The sequence below is a fragment of the Protopterus annectens genome, chromosome 13.part0 (assembly GCF_019279795.1).
Source record: "Protopterus annectens isolate FY-2018-M chromosome 13.part0, PAN1.0, whole genome shotgun sequence".
Classification (NCBI taxonomy): Eukaryota; Metazoa; Chordata; order Ceratodontiformes; family Protopteridae; genus Protopterus; species Protopterus annectens.
In genome coordinates this window covers 494,146,850-494,173,136 of record NC_056747.1, presented here as the reverse complement: position 1 = coordinate 494,173,136, position 26,287 = coordinate 494,146,850, and the positions used below count along the sequence as shown (strand labels likewise).

The following is a 26,287-nucleotide window of genomic DNA, read 5'->3' as shown; positions in this document are numbered from 1 at the left end:
TTATATGCATCCTATGGACATTGAAATTTGGACGGACAAATTGGACTAAGTAATTACTTGCTTCTATGAGGAGCTCATTGGTGATAGAGACTAGGAGCCAGCAGTCCAGATAAGGAAATATCCTTACAGCCCAAAGCCTTATGTGAAAGGTAAATATTGCTTTACACTTGTTATGCATCCTGGGGGGTGTAGTATGACCAAATGGCAAAGCTCAAAATGACAGTGAATGGCTCTGACCAGGAAGTGTGAGAATCACCTGGAAGCTTTAGCAATTTTGATATGCAGATGTGCGTTCTAGAGACCCAACAAGCATATCCAATTTTCTTCCTAGAGACCTGAAAAGGTGGACTGTACCATGACTATCTAGAATCTGGTTTTCCTGACATTCTGATTTACGCTGATGAGATCTATGATGGGCCTGAGGTCCTTGTTTTTCTGGGAAACAAAATTATTCTTTAGTAAAGTCCAGACCCCTCTCTGTTCTGGTGAGATCTCCTGGATGGCTGTTTTGAGAAGCAACCTTGAAACGTCTGCTTTTGCACCTTCATCTGATGGAATATCTAGAAGTGGTAGGAAGAACAGCATTGGTATACAAGGAAAAAAAAAACTGTATGGCCTCTGGATAATATCATCCTGACTCAACTGTCCTGCGTGATAGCCATCAATGAATCTCTGTCCAGGAAGAGGCAACACCCCAACTCCCATCATAGTGGAACAGTTGAGTAGGTCACAGGAATTCTGCTGCTGCTGTCCTCCTTGGAATGGCACATGGAAAGCCTGATTTCTGCTCATAGGATGGGATCCACTGAAGGGGCCCTGCACCTTTGCTGGCACTCCTGTCCTGTAAATGGTCAAAGGGCTAACACTGGTATGTTTTAAACCACAAGTTCCCTTAGGACCCTTTTGATTTCTTAACAAGGATCTCTGAAGGGCTGTGAAACTGACTTCCATGGCATACAAGGTCTTGCCTTCCTGTTCATTCTTCACCAATTTTTGCTTCACCTGGTGTGGGAAAAGGGACAATGAGTCAAGACAGGTGTAAGTGTAAGATACCATGAAGTTCTCAGCATAGTCATAAAGCTTAAGCCAGGCATAGCTATTCACTGTAATGCCTATACTGGCCACTCAAGCCGCTCCATCAACTGCACTGTGTAAAATATTTTGAGAGGGTAGACATGTTTAGCATCAAGGGCACCTGTGCCTCTAGCTGTCAATGAGTATCTGGTGATAATGGTCTTCACAGCGCATCTAGGGGTTGTTCAGCTGGCTTGCTAAGGAAATAGTTCATGAGCATCAGGTAACTTAAAGCATGCATTTAGAAAGTATGTGGTACAAAAGCAGGCTTCCCCATCCTGTCCATTATCCTAGAATCAAACAGACAACCAGGATTTCATCAGACAGCTGCCTCTTGGTTACAGTCATTACCACCACTGTGTTAGTAAGGGGCCACTTATTCCTATATGGTCTATCATTAGTAGATTGCTGTATCTTGTCAGCTATCGGTGGGATGTTCTCAGTCTCAATGGGTTCTCACCAACCACTTCCAATGACCAAAGCAATTGTACAATACGTTCGGGGGACCACATAAGATGCAGATGGGGCATTTCAAAAGGCCTCCATCAGAAATTCCTCACTGGGGGGTTATGGGAGAGTTACCCCTCTGTTTCCTCCACTTCTAATATTTCTCCACATTAGGAGTCATCTTGAGGGGACTGTCCCTCACCTTCATCAAGATTTGAATCAGGGATAGGAGATTGTTGGATCTATTTGCCTCCTCCTGCATGTTCTCTTCATGGAAACCTTGAGTTGGAAGCCTTTTGAGTAGCTAGAGTATGGGTTTGACCCAGAGAGGTGCTTTCTTCTTAGACCTTTTAAAATTCTGTGAGGATGAAAACTCATCATTCATGCTCAAAACTCGAGAATGATGAGTGCTGATGGATGGAGAAAAATTAGAGGAGGGTTTGTTTTATCTGGGTGTTTGGACATAGAGGTCAAGCACTCCAGGACTTCAAATGATGAACAAATGTCTGCAGCAGCCAACAAAGCTGGTAAAGAAGTCAGCCTTGGCAATAAACATGCCAACTAGGGACCAACACTGACGTACATCAATCCTGAGATAACCTCCTGAGTCGAAGTTAATACAGCAAACCATTCAGATGGGGTCTGCTCTGACAATGGCACCAAACATGACATCAACCCTCTTGGTCCCTTGATACTCTTGAAAAAAGAGGGTTGGAGTTTACAGCTATATGGCCAAATGCATGGCAGATGAAGAGGACAGCAACTACACAGACTGCAATGGTAAAGCATTTGGCCAGAAAGCTCCAGGAGCCAAAACCAGACTCAGGGAAGGAGCAGAAGTAGCCAGTGTTTGCAGTGAATACTTGTCTGCCATAGAGACCAAGAGGGATGGTATTAACATCCATTTCATGTTTTTGATGAAGGCCCTCACCATGTACTTCAGATCATAATGCACTGAGGCACTCTGCCAGACGTTAATGACTGGGTAGAAAGGGCAGAGGAAGGCCTAGGCTGAAGACTTCTAGAAAACTCCATCTCTGAGTAAAAGCTCCCCTGCTCTTTTCCACAGAGAAGGGTCAGAAATTATCAATACTTCTGCAGGACAAACTGAAAAGAGGACTGGACAGCAACCTGAGAAATAAACCTCTAAGGGGATGAGAATGTAGTTGTGATTACAAAGTCTGCAGGGCTGGCTTGGTAGGCTGCATCTCTTTTCTGGGTAACTTATAAGACCAGATATCAAAGGATTGCTCAGTCCTTTTCTTTTCCATCTTCTCGTCCATTCCCTTGTCATCCTTCCCCAATTCTTCTAGGGGAAGAAGCCTCTTCAAAATAAGCTTATTTTTTCCCTTTCTTCTGAAAAGCTTATTTTTTTCCTTTCTTCTGAGGTCCTTCAGCCAAAGGACAAACTCACATGGTGCTTCTAAGCTGCAAGCAAATAAAGGAGCAAACATAACAAAGTACAGTACAGTTGTATTAATAAACTTACCAAAAGATTAGATGTTTGAATGGTCACTGCTGCAGTAGCCTAAGCTATACAGGCTATTTTCCAGTACAGAATATAACAGCTGACCAGCTTCCAAAGCTTCAATGTACTACGTGTCCGAACTGTTAGTCAGCTTGAGATGAAGTGACTAAAAAAGAAGTTATGTACTTCCCATAATGTTCCATGCAAGTTGTTCATCTCGCCTTCATTCTTACACATGGGTTCGGAGCCGATCTATCGGCTCTGAGTCAGCCGCTTTACTAGCTGAAGATCTCAGAGTAGCTTGAGGCCAAGTCCATATCCCATGATGCTCTCTGTCCTACCTCGGATCTAGTTTGCTGAACCCAGCATTAACATATATAACCCAATAAATACTCCAACTGGAGTAAGAAGTCCCAGAACAAGGCCACCAGACCCAAAATCTACTCGTTCTTCGAGACCATGGAGGGGGAAGGCGGGTGGTAATGCAAGAATGAAGGTGAGATGAACAACTCACATGGAACGTTATGGTAAGTACATAACTTCTTTATGTGAAGTTGTTCAATCTCGCCATTCATTCTTACACATGGGTAGCGTCCCAACCACCCTAATCCTGGGTGGCTCAAGGTAATTCCTGAGGACAGTGGAACCAAAGGAAGCCCTGTCCCTGATGGCCCTGTCCACTTTGTAATGAGTGATAATGGTATGCTGCTTAGACCAAGTGGCAGCTGCACATATAGTGCCCAAAGGCAATCGAGCCACATAAGCAGAAGAAGTGGAAACAGCCCTAGTGGAGTGCACCTTCACACTATGCTCTAATGTTTGGTTTGCTGAAGAGTATATAAATTTAATGCAGTCAGTTAACCATTTGGAAAAGGTAACTTTGGAGACTGGTAATCCTTTCTTAGTGTCAGCATGAGATACAAAGAGTTGGTCAGATCTTCTAAACTCCTTTGTCCTGTCCAAATAGAATCTCAATTGTCTGTGGACATCAAGTTTATACAGCATGTACTCCAACTTATTAGAATGATTACTGAAAAAAGGTTGGAAGTTCAATAGTTTGATTCAGGTTAGTCTCGGAACACACCTTTGGTAGGAATGAAGGATTAGTCCTCAGTGATACTCTGGGTGAAAAACCAAATAAGGGGGGTTGATAGAAAGGGCTTGAAGCTCAGACACCCTACGTGCTGAGGTGTTGGCCACCAAGAAAATACTTTTCCAAGAAAGAAACTTCAAATGGCAGAATGATGCAGGCTCAAAGTGGGGAAGAATAATACATGACAACACAACATTTAGATTCCAGGGAGTAAAAGGTTGTCTAACAGGCGGCCTAAGATGAATGGTATCCTTCAGGAAGGCCCTACATAATCTGTGAGACATCAAATTAGAACCTTCAGCTCCGAGGTGAAAATTCGAAATTATAGTCAATTGAACTCTAATAGTGGCAGCTGCAGCACCTTCATGAAAAAAGTTTAGATAGGAATTCTAGGAGACTAGCAATTGGGGCAACATAAGGATCCATGTTATTCTGGGAGGCCCAAAAAGCAAAACGCTTCCATTTACTAGCATACAACTTTCTGGTGGAAGCCTTATGCAAAGGTACAAGAATATGCTGTACCTCAGAAGAAAATTCATGTGACCTGGCTAGGTTGGGAATCGGAGCAGCCAAGCTGTCAGTCTAAGGGAACGAAGGGAGGGATCGAGGGCCCCTAATGAATGTGTCAGCAGGTCTGGAACTGGGTCCAGAAGCCAAGGTTCCTCCAGTTAATAGAGTCGGAAGAAAGGGAACCAAATCTATCGAGGCCAAAAACAGGCTATTAAAATTACAGTCCTTCCCAGGCTTTTGGCTTTCTGCAAGAATTTCGGAATCAGGGGTATAGGTGGTAAGGCATACAGGAGTCCCGGGGGTCAATTGTGTACGAGCGAGTCCCTTGGGTTGTTCCCCGGAGGGGGATTCAGGGCAAAGTAGCTTCTGCATTTGGCATTCATAGGGGATGCAAACAGGTCGCAGCAAGGCTGGCCCCATCTGCGGAAAATCATCTCCACAACTTTGTCTTTGAGAGACCACTCATGCTGTAACAGAATGGCTCTGCTCCGTTTGTCCGCTATCACGTTGGATTTCCCCAGATATGGGTTGCTATCAGAAAGCGCCAGGTGGATACTGCCCATTGCCAAATTCTCAAGGCCTCTCAACACAGGGGGGTAAGACTTGGTTCCCCCTTGCTTGTTGATGTACCAGACCACAGACATGTTGTTTGTCTGTATCGCAATCGTTCCTAGAGGCAGAGAGTCGTGGAAGTACTGGAACGCCAAAAGCACGCTCTCAGCTCCAAAACATTGATGTGCAACTGTGACTCTGTCTCTGACCAGGTGCCTTGGGCTGTTCTTCCTTGAAAAAGCCCCCCCTCTCCATCAGAGAAGTGTCAATGGTCACCGCGGCTGATGGTGGGGGAGAAACAAATGGTCAACCCACTGTAACTTGGTGGCTGGTTAACCACCAGGGAAGATCCTTCTTGCAAGAGTCTGTAATCATGATTAAGAATGACATTTGAAATTGTTGTTGGTAAGACCACTGGGTGAAGAGTAACCATTGAAGAATCCTCATGTGCATACGTCCCAGAGGAACTGCTATGAGCATAGCTGCCATGGTACCTAGTAGCTTCAGTACTTGAAAAGCCGGTACTTTTCTTCTCTGCAGAATGTCTGAGACCTGGTTTCGGAGAGTGGCTATTCTGTTCAGGGACAATTTCACTGTGGCAGTGGTCGTGTCTATTTCTGCTCTGATAAAGGAGATATGCTGCGATGGTGACAATGCAGACTTTTCTAAATTGATAGTGATGCCTAACTGAGAGCAGAGATTGAGAGTGTGATCCCTGGACAGAATGAGCTGATGCCTGGAGGCGGCGGTAAGGAGCCAGTCGTCCGGATATGGAAACACTTGGAATCTTAGACACCTCAGGTGAGCCGTAACCACTGCCATGCATTTGGTAAACACTCTGGGGGCTGTTCCGAGTCCAAAGGGCAGTGCTCGGAATTGGTAGTGGACTGGCTCCCAGCCGGAAACGCAGATGATCTGTGGATGGTCTGGGCATTTTGACATGGTAGTATGCATCCTTTAGATCGATAGAGCACATCCAATCGCCCATTCCGAGGAATGGGAGAATAGACTGAAGCGTGACCATCTGGAACCTCTCCTTCTTTACAAATGTGTTGAGTCTGCTGAGATCCAAGATGGGCCTCCAGTCCCCTGTCTTCTTTGGAACTAAAAACAATCTGGAGTAAGTTCCGGATCTTATCTGGTCTGCTGGGACTGGCTGGATGACTCTTTCCTGCAGCCTCTGGATTTCTATGGCTGCTTAATCCCCGAGATTGGGTGGAACGTCTGGAATTTTTTCCCAACAGGTGGGTTTTCTAAGAATGGAATGATGTAACCTCTGGTAACGATGCTTTGTACCGAAGAATCTCTTGTAATTCCTAGCCAGGCATCCGGATACAAAACCAAGTGACCCCCGACTACCTCAAGAGTACGACAGTCAGGCCTCCTTTTAGGAGCGCTGATAGGGCTTACCAAGGAACTGATCCCTGTTGCCCTGGTTCTGCGGACCCCCTCTGCCGCCGGGGTGGCGTCTTCCATTATTACCCCCTCCTCTGCCCTTGCAGGGGGGTTCACTACATGTGTTCTGGAAAGCTCCATGGGACTTTCGAAACTTTTAGTTATGTACTTACCATAACTTTAGATGTTTGGGATCCATCTCGCCTACATTCTGTACTGATGGGTTCGGAGCCGATCCTCGGCTCCGACATACTATATAAGTCTCTTATTGGCTGAGCTATTCCCCATCCCAGGATGCACCACCACTGCTTCCCCAGATCTTGTTTGCCCGCACACATGCATACACACAAACTGTTGCTATAACATTGCCAGGTGATTCAAGGTGAACGGCTAAACTGAAGCCGTCCAGTCTCTTCTGATCTCCAAGGCAGGGGGAAGGAGGGTGGGTTGAATGTAGATGGATCCCAAACATCTAAAGTTATAACTAAAAGATGTTATGTGATCCTATCTACATTCTGTACTGATGGGACAGCGTCCCTAGCACCTGATTCGTGGGTGGCTCACTGGAAAACACTCCTGAGAACTGTGGAACCGAAGGAAGCTCGTCCCCGAGATGCCACATCCAATTTGTAATGAGAAATGAAGGTGTGAGGAGAAGACCATGTAGCCGCAGCACAAATGTCACTAATGGCCAGTTTAGAATGAAAGGCCGCTGAAGTAGCCATAGCTCTGGTAGAATGAGCTTTCACTGTAGTTGTAAGCTCTTTTTTGGAAATGGAATAAATATGACTTATACAGTCTTTAATCCACTTGGCAATAGTGATCTTCGTGACGGCTTTGCCCAATTTGTTATCTGAAAAGGATACGAACAACTGATCTGTTTTCCGAGTTTGGAGCGTTCTATCCAAGTAGAAGCGTAATTGTCTGTGAACATCTAAGGTGTGAAAGATATATTCCGCTCTGTTTGTGTACTTTGGAAAGAAAACTGGGAGTTCTAATGACTGTTGCAGACAAAAAGTAGAACAAACTTTAGGAACAAAGGTTGGATTGAGTCTAAGAGATACTCTATCCTTATGGAAAACCAGATATGGTGGTTTGACGCACAGAGCTTGAAGTTCCGAAACTCTTCTGGCTGATGTGATTGCAACCAAAAAGGCAGTTTTCCAAGAAAGAAATTTCAAGTCACAAGTTGCTGCCGGTTCAAAGGGGGAAGAAGTCAAAGCAGCTAACACCACATTAAGATCCCAAGGAGAAGCGGGATGAGATATCGGTGGTCGTAGCAGCCCAGCACCTTTCATGAAGGCTTTACACAACCTGTTGCTCATCAAATGTGGATTTATGCTCTCATGAAAATTGGAGATAGCAGTCAATTGAACCTTGATTGAACAGAAATGCTAAAAATTTCAGAACCTCTGATACTGGGACAGTTAAGGGATCTAAACCTCAGAGCTGGGCCCAAATAGCAAATCTCTTCCATTTGCTGTTATACATTTTTTTAGTAGAAGTCTTATGGGCCGAGGAGAAGATATGAATGACTTCAGGATCTAAGGCATGGTTCCTGACTAGTGTCGGAAGAGGAGGAGCCAAGCTGTTAACCTCAACGAGTGGAGGGACTGATGAAGCTGTCCCGACTGATGGGTCAAGAGATCCGGAACTTGGTCCAGGAGCCATGGACCGTCCCATGCATATTTCCGAAGGAAAGGAAACCATACTTGACGAGGCCAGTATGGGGCAACTAAAATCATATTGCTCTCGCCTTCTGGATCACCTTGGGAATAAGGGGAACCGGAGGAAAGGCGTATAGTAGGCCTGTGGGCCAGGCTTGGACTAGGGCGTCCTTGGGAATCTCCCTCGGAACTGGGGTGAGGGAGAAAAACTGTTGACATTTCGTGTTGCGGGGAGTTGCGAAAAGGTCGCAGCAATGAGTTCCCCATCTTCTGAAAATCTGAGTTGCCACTCTGTCATTCAGGGACCACTCGTGAGGGCAGAGAATAGTTCTGCTCAGTTTGTCGGCTATCACATTTGATTTCCCTGGAATGTGAGTTGCTACCAGATAACGACGATTGCCAGCCCAATTCCATACTCTCATGGCCTCTCTGCAAAGGGGGTAGGATCTGGTCCCGCCCCGCTTGTTCAGGTACCAGACTACTGACATGTTGTCGGACTGAATGGCAATCAAGCCCAGGGGGAGATAATCGTGCAATGCTTGTAAAGCTAGCAGAACCGCCCTCATTTCCAGTATGTTTATGTGAAGGAGACTCTCGTCGGCATGCCATCTGCCTTGGACTGACCTGCCCAGGTAATGTCCCCCCCACCACGTCTGGGAGGCGTCCGTAGTCAGTGTGGCCACCGGAGGTGGAGGGACGAAGGGTCACCCCTGATACAGGTTGGAGGACAGAAGCCACCAACGAAGGTCCTGCTTGCAAGTGTCTGTGATCAGGATGGGGTGACAGAGTGAGATCCTGAAATGACCACTGGACTGACAAGAGCCACTGGAGAATCCTCATGTGTAACCTTGCTAAGGGGACCAGGAGGACGGTGGCTGACATGGAACCTAACAGTTGTAGGACCATCCTGGCTGGGGCTCGGCATTTGAGAAGCAAGGCCCGAACTTGAGACTGTAATATTTGTATCCTCTCTGTAGGAAGATAGACCCGCATTCATTTTGAATCTATCTCCGCTCCGATGAACTGTATTCGTTGTGATGGCAGCAACACAGACTTTGCCCAATTGAAGGTGATTCCTAGGGAGTTGCCTAGAGATATTGTGGCTGCTAGGTTCTGTAAAAGTAGACGCCTGGAGGTGGCAGTTAGGAGCCAGTCGTCTAGGTATGGAAACACCTGGAATCCTAGACTTCTCAAGTGAGCAGTCACCACCGCCAAACATTTGGTGAACACCCTGGGGGCTGTGGTGAGACCAAAGGGCAGTGCATGGAACTGAAAATGACTGTCCCCCAGGCTGAAGCGCAAGTGTCTCCTGGACGCCTGATCCATCAGGATGTGATAATAGGCATCCTTGAGATCTATGGAGCACATCCAAACACCTTTCTCCAGCAGCGGGAGAATGGATTGCAAGGTGACCATCCGAAACTTGGACTTTTTTACTGAACTATTTAGTTTGCCGAGATCCAAAATTGGACTCCAGTCCCCGGTCTTTTTTGGCACCAAAAAGAATTTTGAGTAAGACCCTAATCCGGTCTGGTCTGCAGGGACAGGTTGGATGACTCCTTTTTGAAGCAGATTTGAGATTTCGTAGGCTGCTTGATCCCGTTGACTGGGTGGCGGGTCCGGGATTCTTTTGGACAGGGGAGGGGGTTGAGAAAGGAGGATGACGTAACCTCCGGCGATAATTCGGAACACCCATTGGTCCTGAGTGACACTTTCCCAGGCCTTTAGGTGCTTCGAGAAACGACCCCCGACTGGCTCCGGAGTTGCACAGTCGGGGACACCTTCAGGGATGTTGGAAGGTTGAGGAGCCACGAAAGGACTCGCGGTCTCCAGTGTTGCGGGGGCCTCTGCCGCCTCTGGGACGGCATCTTCCAGAAAAATTTCCCCCTCCTCTGCCTCTAGAAGGGGGATTGCCCTGCTGTGAGGAGTAAGCCTTTTGAGACTTACGGAACCACATCTTCCCCCCTCTTCTAGCCTTGGGATAAGGCCTGAAGGGAGTGGAAAACCGTGCCCCTATGGCAGTCAAGGTCTTACCCTCTTGTTCGGTCAAGGTGTCCTTTACCTTGGGTCCGAACAGAGAGGACCCATCGCGTCGGCAAAGGAAGACTTGAAGGCTTAGTGACACAGGGAGCCAGGCTTGTCTCCGTGAGCAACACCTGTTCCCTTAGTTCTCTACTCTCGACTGCATACGAAATGAGCCTCATGGACGAGTTTGATAATGATGATAAGGTAGCCAGCTGAGAGCTAACTGTCTGGGCCAACTGCTCAGGTAGGTTACCAGAGAGGGTATCTGAAAGTTCCTTAACCAGATCCCTCTGAAGTCTGGTGAAGTGCATCAGATAATTCAGAGACCATAAAGTAAAGGTTGCTGAAGTAAGGGTGCGCTTCCTGTACCGATCCATGCTCCTAGACTCTTTATTAGGAGGATGGATGGACGTAGACGCCTCTGCCACGTCTTGCTGGGTAGCAGATGCCACCACCAGGGCATCTACAGCCACAGCTTTGGTGAGAAATTGAGAAATTTGTTAGGACGAGTTGGCACGGTTCCACAGAATCTGAATGTTGAGATCAAATCTAGGAGCTCATCGAAGGGCGGAGACACCCAGGAGGCGGAGGGCTGAGCCCCGAAGGCCTTGAGGAAGACTGACTCGTCAGCAGAAGAGGTTTGGACTGCCAGCCGCCTCGTTGTTTAAGGATTTCCAAAATGTCCGCAAAAGAGACATCATCCGAGGACGAATTGGGGGACCCTTCCGCATCATCAAAATCGGTGTCCGAGGTAAGAGACTCATCGGGGGAGTCGATGTGCTTCCTCTTGCACAGTCTCTTCCTGGGAGGTTCCTCCGAAGACTATTCGGAGGGACCCTCAGGAAGGAGGGAACCTCCAGTGGGAGTAGCCTCAGGCCTCAGGGCTCCGCTGTCTTGAGACAGGGGGACTACAAACGAACCAGTCTCCGTATCAAGGGAAGGTGATGGTGTGATGGTGGAAGTGGCCAAGGAAGATTTGGCCAATGCACTCCTCATGGCCCTGAAGGCGGGACCCCCAGAATCCTAGGAAGGTCCAACCTCCAAGGCCACAACAGTAGCCGGGCTCCAGCGAGCCGAGAGGAGGAGGCTCGGTCCCAGGGGCCGACAGAGGAGGTAACTCCGACCCAAGGGTCGGTGTTGGAGTAATGGTCGGAACCGACCCTACAACCTCCACCGGCTCCACCAGCACCGTCTCCAACGGCGCCGAAGCTGTTGGAGGAGGAATCAAAGTGGCAGGGTGGGAAACCGGCTCCGGAGCCGACTGGGCTGGAGCCGAGACCAACTTTTGGAAGACCGGAGACTGAAACAACCTTTGCAGCACCCTGTCTATATCCGAATCGGACATCCTCGAAGAGACCCCGGGTCCGAGTTGACTTCTCCGCCGGTTCCGAAAAACTGGTGGACCGGCTCCGAATAGTTTCCAGAAGTATCGGCGCTGAAGGAGACTCCACTAGTACAGCAATTTCCCTCGGAGCCGAAGGTGACGAAGAGTCTGAGCAATGGAGCCGATGCAGGTGACCCACCTCTCGATGCTTGAGCACTCGACTCCGAAGACAGAGGAGTCGAGGCTGGAGGCATCGAGGCAGACCGTTCCGACCTCGGCTCCGCAGTCCCTGGAGCCTGCCTTGATTTTTGCTACCGGCTCCGACAGGCTGGTACTCTTCTTCCTCGAAGGAGAGGGGGAAGAAGGGGTAATAAGCCCTTTCAATATCAGTTTGTTTTTCCTCTCTTGGAGGACACGAGAAGAAAAAGCGTGGCAGACACTACACGACTCTTGCAGATGTTTAGGGCCTAAGCAATAAACACAAAGCGAGTGGTCGTCCGTAATGGACATCTTGTATGCACACTTTAAACACTTTTTAAAGCCCGAAGGCCTTGTTCCTTCGACATGACAAAAAATATCAAAACTCACACAGCAAATTCGAAAGTAAACGAAACTGTATAGACAGAAGTGCCCAATCCCTCTAAGTTAAACGGGATGAGCAATAAGAATAAAGCTAGATACCAACAACTCAGACACAATATTAAGAAAAAACACAGCTCTCACTAGAGCGCGAGGAGGGAAGGTCCTCTAACTCAAACGGAACCTTGACTGTAAAGAAGAAAATACAAGGGAAACACCAAAGAGTAGCTGTTAGAAGAGCTTTTGAAGATTAATATAAGAAGGTAAAATGAAGCTCTAAATAGAGCGCGAGGGAAACCCCTCTGTCTTGGGCGGGAACTAGCGCTACCACAAAAGGTTACCACCAAAAACTTCCAAAAACCACACAGAAGTGAACAAATAGCTGTTAAAACAGCTTTTGGTTGAAATTTAAGAGAATTCTGACAGGAAATTTGTCAGTAAATAGTACTTAGCTCAGCCAAGTCCGAGACCACGTCTAATGCTATCAGATCTGGGGAAGCAGTGGTGGTGCATCCTGGGATGGGGAATAGCTCAGCCAATAAGAGACTTTGCTCTATAGTTTAGCGTGCCGAGTCGGAGCTGAGGATCGGCTCCGAACCCATCAGTACAGAATGTAGGCGAGATAGGATCACATAACATCTACAGTTTTCCACCTTTCTGCCCTTTGGGGTATGGTCTGATAGGGGTGGAAAAACAGACTCCTATGGCAGACAAAGTCTTTCCCTCTTGCTCACACCTAGTGAGAGTCTCCTTGACTTTGGGCCTGAAAAGAGACGCGCCATCGAATGAGGTGTTGACAAAGGAAGACTTGAAGGCTTCCGCAAAGGAGCATAAGCGCATCCAGGACGGTCTCCGAAGAACTATCACTGAACCCGCTGCCCGACTCAAAACATCGGATGCATAGGAAATGCGACACATGGAAGAGTTAACTATGGAATTAAGGGTATTAAGCTGGGCTGTCACCTTCTCAGAGACAGCTCCATCTGTACTACCCTGCAGTGTATCTCTGAGCTCTCTTAGGAGATCTCTTTGTAGATGGGCAAAATGAGTCAAGTAGTTAAGCGATCGCATAGCAAAGATCACGGAACTAAAGATGTGTTTCCCGAACCTGTCCATAGTCCTGGAATCCCTATTAGGATGATGGAAAGTAGAAGAGGTTTCGGACATTTCTTTCTTGGTGGCTGCCTCCACCACCATGGCATCAACCGGAATTCCCTTAGTGAGTAACATCTTGTCTTGGGCCTCCGAGGGACCGGTTCCATAGTATCAGGAGTTTGTCGAAGGGCAGAGTCACCCAGGAGGTGCAGGGTTGAGACCCAAAGTCCTTCAGAAGCACTGACTCATCATCAGTAGGGTTAACGGACTGCCAGCCACCCCTCTGTCTTAGGATCTCTAAGATATCAGCAAAAGAGATATCCTCTGAGGGGGACTGTGGGGACCCTTCTGACTCCTCTAAGTCAGTGTCTGATGTGACAGACTCCTGCGGGGAATCTAAATGCCTCCTCTTGCAAAGCTTCTTCCTGGGAACCTCATCAGCGGGAGCTTCTGGTGAGGTTTCAGTAGAACATGGGACACCCAATGGGGCTACCTGAGACTCCGGGTATCAACGCTTCAAGGGGACCTGCGATGTAGAGGCAGAAAGCGGCACTTTAGGGGAGGAGGAGGTGGGACCTGATGATGTGCGTGTCTTGGACAACATAACCCTCCTCATAGCATCAAAGGCTCCACTGCTCCGAACCGAGGAAGCCACTGGTTCTGAAGAAGACGGCAATCTCCCCGGTGCCACGACAGTGGGCTCCAAGCCAGAGGACGGAGCCGAGCTCATCTGCGCCGACGCTCCGAAAGGGAGGGTCAGAACCGACGCATCGGTTCAACTCTCATTTACGGAGCCAGAGTGTCGGCTCCCAAACTCTTCCAATGGTACCGAAGAAGTCAGGGTTGATGGAACCAAAGGCACTGGAACAGGCCTCGGCTCTGAAGGCTCCACAATCATCAGATCCTCCTCCCACCCGGCTCCGAAGGCTCGGCTTGGCTCAGAGGAGGAGTAGTCACAGCAGGTGCGATGGTCTTGGGCCCCAAAACCAGTTGAGTCAAGGACGATAACAATTTTGACAGTGCTGGGTTCTCGGGAAGCCTCTGCACCACCTGGTCCACATCCACATCACAGAGGGTCATCGAAGAAGCCACCAATTGAAGGATATGTGATCTCAAGGTTTCAGAGACCGGTTCCAAGACGGGGACCGGCTTTGAAACACTGGCTTGGCACACGGCTCCGAAGAATGCAGAGCCAGCAACCACACCCTCACAGTAAGACTCAGAGCCGATGATGGGCTCCAAGGAAGCTTTAGAAGACTTCGACCTCTTCAATGACTTGGTGGTCTGGTCAGCCTTGTCCAAGGACTCCTGAAAATTTGGCTTCAATAACCCTCTATCCACCAACTTCCTTCTCTCAAGAAAAACCCTGCTACTGAAGGAATGGCAGATACAGCAATCCTCCTGGAGGGAAACTGGCCCCAAGCAATAGATGGAATTCACATGGGCATCCGTGATGGATATATTCTGCCTGCATTTTGGGCACTTTTTAAATCCTGATTTTTGCCTCTCCTTTTGATCAGCCATAGTAGAAGCAATACCACAGTAAACACTAATCTGAAGACCAAGGATTACTGTACAACAGCAAACTCTAGCTACTATAAACAACTATCAAGCAACCTAATATCTAAATATATCTAAATATATCTAATATATTTCTAATTTTTAATATTTAAATAACAAGCTAAACACACACACTATTAGTATCAATACAACCATGCTAAAGGGATAGGGAATAATAACTAAGGCACGGTCAAAGGCCTAAGAGCAGCCGCTCTAAAAAGGATGAAATCTCATCAAAACTCTTACATCAAACAAAGGCTAACTAGCCCAATAAGTAGTACAACTGTATAAATAATGATTCTATCTATAAAGCAGAAAAGTTAGAAAAAAATTAGAAAATTTTGTCACAAACTGGCCTGAGCTCTCCAACGACCTCCGATCTGTTGCAGCGGCCAACTAGATCTGAGGTAGGACAGAGAGCATCATGGGATAGGGACCTGGCCTCGAGCTACTCTGAGGTCTTCAGCTAGTAAAGCGTCCGACTCAGAGCAGATAGATTGGCTCCAAACCCATGTGTAAGAATGGATGGTGAGATTGAACAACTTCACATGACTGGTTTGGGTGCTAAACCCTTCTGAGCTTTCATGCCTACTGAGAGAGGGAGGCTATGCCCAGAGAGGATTTTGTTAGGAAAAGCAAAAACACGTCTACACCCTAGCATAAAAAAAAAAAAAACAGACCAAAAGCAAGGGGAATTAAAGGAGGAAGAAGTTATTGCAGCAGTGATCATATGAATATCTATTGTTATTGTAAGTGAACTTACACAACTGTACTATGTTCTTCATATTGATCACTGTTGCAGTCACCGAAGCTATTATGGGTAGATTAAAACAGCTTAAAACTGGGAGGCAGAAGAGAAAGGGTCCGGGAGCCTGGAGAATGGTCGTAACAAAGCCTCTTCTTAACCTGGAAAAGGAACCTAATTTTTAGTTCCTTGTAAGACTATGCAAAGAGAACCAAGTTTCTGCTTCTACAATACTGTTGAGATTCAATCTTTTCCAACAAGCCATAAATGAAGCCAAGGCCCTGGCAAAGTGTGCCTTGACCCTGACCAGAATAGTTTTGTTGTGGTGGGAATAACAAAGGGTAATTACCTGTGACAACCATTTTGAAATAGTCTGCTTTGACACGGGCTGACCTTCTTACCGTCACAAAAAACGAACAATGTATTGGAAGTTCTGAAAGATTTTGTTCTGTCAAGATAGTGCCAGAGTTGTCTGCAGACATCCATGGTATGAATTATCATTTCCCCTTATTCTTGGCTACAGGAAAGAACAGAAGGAAATGGATATTTTGGTTTAAAGTCAAGTCACAGGCATATAGACATAAAAAGAAGAATGAGCTCTCAAAAAACATGTGTCTCTGGAAAATGAGATAAGGAAGACTCACCTCAAGAGCTTGCAACTCAGATACCCTTCTTGCAGAGGTCAGAGCAATCAATAAAATTGTTTTCCATGTTAAGAACCACAAGTCAGTCAGATTAGCTGGTTCAAATTGAGCAAGTGTTAGCTTTTCTAATACAAACTTAAAATGCAAAGGAGTGGCCATCTGTTTTCTTGGAAGTTTCTTATACAGAAACCAGTTTCAAACATATTTGGCACAAGACTGCATTGAAACATGGGGATCAATGGATAGACATACTGAAATGGATGACAAATGAACCTTGGCAAAGATGTAAGGACACAGGATAGCAACTCACACAGATACTGTAAAACCAGAACAACACTAGCTCTGAATGGGTGCTGGTTATTTTGCTTGCACCAACCAGAAAACCTTTCCCATTGACTTGTGTATAATTTTACAGTAGCAGTTTTTTTTTCCATCGGTACATGGTATACGTCCTCAGTAAACAGGTGCCTAAAAGATAATAAGACCCTATCATCCAGTCAGTTGTAGCTGTTTGGGGTTGGGATGTATCAAACACCCCTGCTCTTGTGCGAGTACAACCAGTCTGTCAGGAAGCTTCTGGCAATTGCCCTTGGTCATTTCCAAAAGAAGAACCACTGTTGCCTCAGCCTGCAGGGAGTCATCAAATGATCTTAGGGAATTCCTTCTGAATCTTCAGAAGTACCCTGGATATCAGTGGAAAGGTTGGAAAAGCATATAGGAACATCCCTGCCCAAGGAAAAGAAAAGGCATCTGTCTTCCAGGCTAGCCTGCATGTAGTCCTGGAACAGAATTTTGCCAGTTGATTGTTTAGAGAGACACAAAAATGTATACATGAGGAATTACCCACAGACAAATAAAATCTTGGAAGACCCCCCCCCATCTAGTTTCAATTTGTGAGAGTCTGCCTTTGTCCTGCACAGCTTGTCTGTCACACAGTTTTGCTCTGGTGGAATGTTAAGACGCCTGTAGAGTGAGATTATGCTGTAAAGCTATGCAATTCTGCATAGTGGAAAGATCTGCCACCCCACCCCCGCTTGTTTATGTTCCACATGGCTATGGTATTTTCTGTAACTATGTGAAAAGGTCCTTCAGACCACAGATGATTCAGAGAGTTAAGCATCTTTTATAAGAGCTAACATCTTTTTTATATTTATGTGCTTTGGTCTGTCTTTCTTGTCTCAAAGACCTTGCACTTTTACCCCCTTGACACCGTTCCCCAAACAAACTCCAAGCCATCTGTTGTGACAGATTGTTACAGAGCTGAAGAGAAGGGGAGACCTGGATTCAGATATATCTGGTGTTGTCTTTACCAAGTTATTTCTCTTTTCACAAATTCCAGAACTGGAATTTGAAAAGATAGTGGGTAATGTCGGTGTAGGAACCAGAGAGACTTCAGATACCATTGTATCTTTCTCACCTGGAGTCTTACAAGAGGTATCATGAGAATCATGGATGTCATGAGACTCAGAATCCTTAGGTATTCCCTCACAATGACAAAAATCTGAGTGGAAGACCTCTGGAATACATCTAAAAATGCATCTATTTTTGTCACCTGTGGAGGAAAAAAAAGAAGTTATGTCCTTACCATAACGTTCCATGTGAGTTGTTCATCTTGCCTTTTTGTTCTTACACATGGGTCGGAGCCGATCCCTCGGCTCCGAATCAGACACATTTGAAGCTCAGACTCTCAGAGAAGCTCGAGACCCAGTGAATATCCCATGATGCCCTGCTATGAATCCCCAGATCTAGTATGCTGCAACCAAGATAGGCTACGGACAGAATAAGACTATAAAGTCTACCTACTTAGAAAACTATAAGAGTAGGAGGAGAGAAGCAGAGCTGGAATGTCTAAACAGACTGACAGCTGGACCAATCTACCAAGGCAACCATCTCACTTGACTGGCGGGGGAAGGTGGGTGGGAACAAAAAGGCGAGATGAACAACTCACATGGAACGTTATGGTAAGGACATGACTTCTTTATGTGAAGTTGTTCTATCTCGCCATTTTGTTCTTACACATGGGTAGCGTCCCAAGCACCCTCATCCTGGGTGGCTCACGGGAGAACATTCCTGAGCACAGTGGAACCAAACGTACATTCCCGAGCACAGTGGAACCAAATGCAGCCCTGTCCCTGGAGGTCTTATCCACTTTGTAATGAGTGATAAATGTGTGAGGTTTTGACCACATGGCAGCTGCACAGATGGTATCTAAAGGTAAACGAGCTGCATGAGCCAATGATGTAGAAACAGCTCATGTAGAATGGGCTTTAACGTTGGTTTCTAATGGCTGATTAGTAGAAGCGTAAATGAATCTGATGCAATCAGAGAGCCACTTGGATAATGTGATTTTTGATACTGAGACACCTTTTTTATTGGTATGGTGTTTGAAGAAGGATGGGAGCTCAATGGACTGATTCAAATTACTTTCCGAAGAGATCTTGTGAAGAAAGGTAGGATTTGTCCTGATGGACACCCTATCAGGATGAAAAATCAAATATGGGGGTTTGAAGGACAAGGCTTGAAGTTCGGAGACCCTGCGTGCAGACGTAATGGTTACCAGGAATAAGGTTTTCCAAGACAAAAACTTTAAATGACAAGATGAAGCAGGTTCAAAGGGGGCAAGCATCAGTTGGTATAAAACCAGATTCAAATTCCAGGGGTAGACAGGATGCCTAATAGGTGGCCTGAGATGATGGGTCCCTTTTAAAAATCCTTTACAAAACCTATGTGACATGATGTTAGAGCCATTGAAGCCTACATGGAAGTTTGAGATAGCAGCCAATTGAACTCTAATGGTGGCAGCAGCTGCGCCATCATGGAACGACGATGACAAGAAGTCAAATTATATGGATAGGTGCTACATAAAGGTCCGTGTCGTGTTGAGAAGCCCAGTGAACAAATCGTTTCCATTTGCTGTTATAGAGTTTCCTGGTAGAAAGCTTATGAGATGAAACTATAATATGTTGGACTGCAGAAGACAACTCATGTGACCTGGCTAGTGTGGGAATCGGAGCAGCCAAGCTGTTAGTTTCAGGGACGGGAGGGATGGAGAACTCCCGACGAATGAGTCAGAAGATCCAGCACTGGGTCCAGGATCCAAGGTTCTTCCAGTTGATATTTCCACAGGAAGGGAAACAAAATCTGCCGAGGCCAAGACGGGGCTATTAAAATAACAGTCCTTCCCAGACTTTTGGCTTTCTGCATGAATTTGGGAATTAGAGGTATTGGCGGAAAAGCATATAGGAGACCCAGGGGCCATTCGTGTACAAGCGCATCCCTCGGTTCTTTCCCTGGTGGGGGATAAAGGGCAAAGTAGCTGCTGCATTTGGCATTCATCGGAGACGCAAACAGGTCACAGCAAGGCTGGCCCCATCTGCGGAAAATGTTTTCCGCTACTTGTTGATTGAGAGACCACTCGTGAGGCAACAGTATGGCTCTGCTTAGTTTGTCTGCTATCACATTGGATGTCCCCGGGATGTGCGTTGCTATCAAAAAGCGTCCGGTGGATACAGCCCATTGCCAAATCCTTAGGGCCTCCCAGCATAAAGGGTACGATCTAGTTCCCCCTTGTTTGTTGATGTACCAGACAACCGACATGTTGTCCTTCTAGATAGCAATTGTGCCTGGAGGAAGACAGTCGTGAAAGTGTTGCAACGCTAAGAACACTGCTCTCAGCTCTAGGACATTTATATGTAGGTGCGTTTCCATGTTTGACCAAGTGCCTTGGACAGTCTTTCCCTGAAATAGCCCCCCCCACCCTATCAGGGAAGCATCCGTGGTCGCTGTGGGTTGGGGAAGAACGAAGGGACGTCCTGTTATTACTTGGTCGCTGTGCAACCACCAGCTGAGATGTTTCTTGCAAAGATTGGTTAATCGGATCTCGTGTGACATGGTGGTACGACTATTGCGCAAAAAGTAATCATTGGAGAATTTGCATGTGCATGCGGCCTAACGGGACTGCTACCAAAGTGGCTGCCATTGTGCCTAAAAGCTGTAGTATTTGGGACGCTGGAGCTTTGCTGCGGGCTAAGAGCCTGGATAACTGATCTTTTAGTGTTGCGATTCTTGATTGGGGCAACATGATTATTGCGTTGACGGTATCTAGTTCCGCCCCTATAAATGTAATATGCTGCGAGGGCGATAGTGCAGATTTTTCAAAATTGAGGGTAATACCCAACCGGGAGCAAAATTGTATGGTGTAGTCTCTTGCTAGTATTAGTTGACGCCTGGAGGTGGCAGTGATGAGCCAGTCGTCCAGATATGGAAACACACGGAATCCCAACTGTCTCAGGTGAGCCGTGACCACTGCCATACATTTGGTGAACATCCTGGGGGCTATGGTGAGACCAAAGGGCAGGGCTCTGAATTGATAATGACTGGCCCCCAGCCGGAAACGCAGGTGATCTCTGGATGATCTGTCCATTTTGATGTGGTAGTAAGCATCCTTGAGATCTATACAGCACATCCAATCACCCATTGCCAGGAACGGGAGAATCGAGTGCAGCGTGACCATCCGGAACTTTTCCTTCTTGACGAAGGTGTTGAGTTTGCTGAGGTCTAGTATGGGCCTCCAGTCCCCTGTTTTCTTTGGAACTAAAAAGAACCTTGAGTAAGTTCCGGATCCTATTTGGTCCGCCAGGACTGGCTGGATGACTCTTTTGTCGAGCAGCTTTTGGATTTCTAAAGCTGCTAATTTTGTCAGACTGGGTGGTACGTCTGGGATCCTTGTACATATAAGGTGGGGTTTTTATAAAGGGGATGTAATAACCTCTGGCAATGATGCTTTTTACCCAAGAATCCATTGTAATGTTTAGCCAGGTGTCTGGGTATAAAGCCAAGTGACCCCCGACTGCCTCCAGAGTAGGACAGCTGGGCTTCCTTTCAGGAACGCTGATAGGACTTGCCAGAGAACTGATCCCTGTCACCCTGGTTCTGCGGACCGCCTCTGCCGTTTGGACGGCGTCTTCCTAGAGGGGGTATCGGTAGGTGTGTTCAGGAAAGCTCATTGAGGTTTTCGAAACCACATTTTTCCACCTCGTTGCCCTTTGGGGTACGGTCTGGTTGGAGTGGAAAAACGGACCCCTACAGCAGACAGAGTCTTCCCTTCCTGTTCACACCTAGTAAGTGTCTCCTTAACGTTAGGTCCGAACAAGGCAGACCCATCGAATGGGGTATTGACAAATGAAGATTTAAAGGCTTTTGCAAAGGAGCAAATGCGCATCCAGGATTGCCTCCGAAGAGCTATCGCTGAGCCTGCTGCCCTACTCGATCCATCGGCCGCATATGAAATGAGGCGCATGGATGAGTTTACTATTGACTTAAGGGTGTTGAGTTGTGCAGTCACCTTTTCTGAGACTGCATCAGCTGTATTACCCTAAAGAGTATCTACCAGCTCTTTTAGGAAATCTCGCTGAAGGCGGGTAAAATGTGTCAGGTAGTTGAGCGACCTTATGGAAAATGCTGCAAAACTAAATATGCGTTTCCCATATCTGTCCATCATCCTAGAATCTCTATTAGGAGGATGGACAGCTGAAGAGGTTTCCGACATCTCTTTCTTGGTGGCCGCCGCCACCACCATGGCATCAACTGGGACTCCTTTTGTAAGAAAGGCCTTGTCGGTGGGGGAAGTAATAAATTTATTGGGCCTGCGTAGGACCGGTTCCACTGAGTCAGGTGATTCCCATGCCCTTTGAGCAACCAGTTCCATCAGCTCATCGAAGGGCGGTGTAACCCAGGAGGCGGATGGTTGAGATCAGAAGGCCTTCAGGAGAACCGACTCGTCCTCAGAAGGGGCAAGGGACTGCCAATCACCCCTCTGCCTTAAGATTTCCAATATGTCTGCAAAAGAGACATCTTCTGAGAGGGACCGTGGGGACCCTTCTGATTCCTCCAAGTCAGTATCTGATGTTAGAGATTCCTGTGGGGAATCCAAGTGCCTCCTCTTGCACAATCTCTTCCTAGGGACTTCATCGGTGGGGGCGTACGGTGAAGTTCCTGGAGAGGAGGGGCCACCCAATGGGGATACCTGAGGCCCTGGATCTCGACGCTTTGTGGGGATCTGCAGGGAAGAGGTAGAACAAGGCCCCTTAAGGGAAGGGGAAGACAGATCCGAGGAGGTAGTGGTCTTGGCAGCCATGACCTTCCTCATGGCATCGAAGGCACCAGAACCCCGGTCCGAAAAGTCAGTCGGCTCCGAAGAGACCAGCAGCTCTCCTCAAACCAAGACCCTCCTCTCCAATCCAGAGGACGGAGCCGAGGCCACCTGCACCGAAGCCCCAAGTGGAAGAGTCGGAACCGAAATATCAGTTCGACTCTCCACCCCAGAGCCGGTGAGGGACTGTCGGCCCCGAGATTCCTCGGTTGGAACCGAGGAGATCAAGGTTGATGGAGCCGAGGGAGGAGGATCAAACCTCGGCTCCAAGGGTTCTACCAATATCGGTTCCATCTGACCCAGCTCCAAACTCTAGATTGGCTTCGGAGGAGGAGGTGGAGAAGCCATGGGGGGCATTTCAGGCTTCGAAGCAGAGTGGCTCAAAGCAGATAGCATTTTAGCCAGGGCCGGGTTCTCTAAAAGCCTCTTAACCACTCGGTCCAGATCCACATCGGAGAGCCTGGAAGAATGAGTCGAGGGATAGGTCGAAGGGGCCGAAGATGGAACCAATTGAAGGATTCGAGACTGAGGGGTCTCCAATATCGGTTCCACAACTGGACCCCGAGGCAAGGACTCGATACATGGCTCCAAGGACTGTGGAGCCGATGCACGGACCACGCTAGAGGAACTCGGAGCCAATGACTTGGGCTCCGAGGATCCTTTGGAAGACTTTTGACCCCTTCGAAGCCTTGGAAGAGGTGTCAGCCTTATCTAAAGAAGCCTGAAATCCAGGTTTTAGGAGTCCTCTATCCACCAATTTCCTGCACCTTTCCAGGAGGACCCTGGCGCTAAAGGAATGGCAGATAGAACACACCTCTTGTAGGTGTACCGAGCCTAAGCAGTAAACGCAGGTGGAGTGATTGTCTGTAACAGACATCTTCTGACCACACTCACACCGTTTAAACCCTGATTTTTGCTTTTCAGGCATGGTTTAACAATAGCAACAACAAACCTTAGATATAGGTAAAGATATGTATAAATGCATATATCTTAACAATCTACTAAATCACGCTATAGACTTTTAAATGTCCAATAAACTTGACTACTATTAGTGAAGAAATATATATAAACTACCACTCTAATTGTATATATATATATATATATATATATATATATATATATATATATAAGAAAACAACACACAGAAAATGGCTGACAGAGCCCTGTCACGCCCAAAGAAAGGCCAAAGGCCTGAAGAAAAGTAACTATTTAACAGTTCTAGCAAACTAAACTAACCAGAATCCTAACACTATACTATTAAACACTCTACTATATATCTAATACTAATTTTTTAAGAAAAATGAGATAATAATTAGAAATTTAAAGTCACTGGCCCGAGCTAACTCTGACGAGCTGTTTCTCCGTTGCAGCGGCAAACTAGATCTGGGGATTCATAGCAGGGCATCATGGGATATTCACTGGGTCTCGAGCTTCTCTGAGAGTCTGAGCTTCAAAAGCGGCCGATTCGGAGCCGAGGGATCGGCTCCGACCCATGTGTAAGAACAAAACGGCGAGATAGAACAACTTCACATGCTCTTTTTACTCAGGGGTCTAGCAGGCACAACAGAAAACACAATCCTGTTTAATGGAGTCAAAAAAGGCTTTTGAATATTCTGTTGGAATCCCAGCCTATGTAGGAGATCACTTACCCAAGTAAGAGATTCCTGACACTTTGAAAAAGACTCTACAAATATAAGCAAGTCATCTAAATATGGAAGACTGTGGATACTCTATAGCCTGCAACGGGCTATGACTGGAGCTAGACACGTGAACAGTCTTACAGCAGTGGATAGCTGAAAGGGGAAGAATAAGAACTGATAAGGTTTTCTATGGTGTCTGGATCACATTATGAAATGGATGAATAGGAGTATGATGATATGCATCTTCTAAATCTAAGGTTACTAAAAAAAAAAGATCAAATGAGGAAGAAGGGGTAACAGGATATAAAAGTGCTCAAGTTCAAAATGCTTCCACTATCACAAACAGATTCAGGAAAGAAAAAAGATGCAGTACTGGTCTCCAGGACTTTTCTTTCTTTCTTTGGCACTAAAATATTCTTGAATAAAATCCTTTCCCAACTGGGAAGGATGAAATGCTTGTATTACCCAAAACAGCATGTGTTGTAGGACAGAAGGGAATAGAAGACAGATAAGGAGGAATCCACTGCAAAATAGGAATTTCCTCCCATTGCCATCCGTACTCCAGGTGGATCAGCTTCTGAACCCATTTGTTCTGAAGCATTCTTCTGTCAGAGAGAGAAATGGAAAGTCAGACTTTCTGGAAGGGATGAGGGACTACCTAGGTGGGAGGGAAAACAAGACCTCTTAAATAGTCACTCTGCCTTATTTGACTGTCCTTTATTCTGGAGCATTCCAGCTTTCTTTTTGGATCTTCCCTACAATTGTTTTTCAAACATCTGCTTACCACTATTCTACTGAGACTGTTTATTTTCTTTCTTATCAAAATTGGGGGAGGGAGGAGAAAATCCCTTGGAAAATTTAAAGAAGGAAAGCTCAAAAATTCATGAGATTCCTTGAATCAGATTACCTCTCTCATTACAATTTTTGATAACCTCTGCAACACATTGTCCAAAAAATAAATCTAAACGAAGGAGAATTCAAAATCTCATTTTTGACATATCTGATGAGGTTCTGAGAATGAAGCTGGGCAAACCTCCTCAACACAGTACCACTAGCAACAGCCCTGGAAGCAGTATCTACACAGTCATAAACACATTTCAAACAACGAGTAGTGACCTGAGAAATATAAGAAGCTAAAACATACAAAGCAAATTTTTAAAAGAGGAAACTGCAGCTACAACATCCCTCATACTTAAACATACGAGCCTGACAGTTCAGAATTCTACATATCTATGTTGAAGAAGTATGCACCTTTTCAAAAACTTATTAATAACTTTACCATCATTGTCAGAAGCAGAAATATTAGAATTAACAAAATGTTTGACAGTAGCTGGATTATCTAAAGCTATATTGGGCCAGGTCAGAGATCAGTGGATACAAAGTTGAAAGACTATAAAGAACTTTGTACATTTTATCTGCTTTATAGGGGGCAGCAGGTTGGCTATTAGGAAAACCACAGGCTGTGACAAACATAACCTCCAGTGCTGACAGCACTGGGGTATTGGGGTGGGTTAACGTTTTGGGAATTCTAGTTGTAGCAACTCATAGCATTTTCTGATAGAATGGGAAATCACAGTTTTCTCCCACTGAAACACAGGCAAATAGTCTCAGAGAAAGTGAATCCCTAAGAAGAAGATTCACATACCACAATCACCTCAGAATCTGAATCAGAGCCCTGAAGAGAAAAACCTGCATCAGTCTCTTCACATTTCCCTACAGATTCATACTCTTGAACCTCTTTATGGGAAGAATAATCTTTCTTTTTAATTTTACCAGAAATAACTATTAGAATGGTCAATAGCTTGTAGATGACCCAACACCAAGCCCAATAAATTACTACTGCCCAGAAAAACTGACACAGAAGAAGTTGTTTAGCTTTCTGTCTCTTTTTGGCAGTGATATTGAGGCAAATAGACCTAGTGTTGCCTGCAACAGTTTTCCCAGGCATGGGCACAACATTCTGGCTAAGCAAGAGCACATTCACTGCCCTTTCTCCCATAACCAACAAAAGTGTCTCTCCCTTGCCCACTGAGGGAACTACAACAGCTGCAGAGGATACGGGTAAGCACTGGTCCATCGTGTCTGCATGGATAGCACCAGAGGGATGCGAAGAAAAAGATGAGTGGGTCTGAGGAACCACACTGGCCACAGCAGTCACCCACCTGCAGCTGTGGCAAATTAGTAGGCTGCTGTGACGGTAAAGGATGTTTACTTACTTTTTGCTTTTGTAGCTAGAAGAATGTCCCACCCTGGACCAGAAGTTTGTTCCATGGTCAAATCAAAAATGGTGCTCGTTTCCCAGGGAAGTTTATCAGCAA

General features: G+C 46.3%; 1 protein-coding gene across 1 annotated transcript in view; it reads right to left on the bottom strand.

Moving 5' to 3' along the window:
* Positions 1-26,046, bottom strand: part of LOC122787922 (kinesin-associated protein 3-like) — an 815,339-nt gene extending 789,293 nt beyond the window's left edge. The window contains exons 1-2 of the mRNA XM_044054849.1: positions 25,615-26,046; positions 25,019-25,085 (exon numbers count right to left, since the gene is read on the bottom strand). Of these exons, the coding sequence (XP_043910784.1) occupies positions 25,019-25,085; positions 25,615-26,046 (499 nt within the window). The remainder of the gene's footprint in view (positions 1-25,018; positions 25,086-25,614) is intronic.
* Positions 26,047-26,287: the final 241 nt, after the last annotated feature.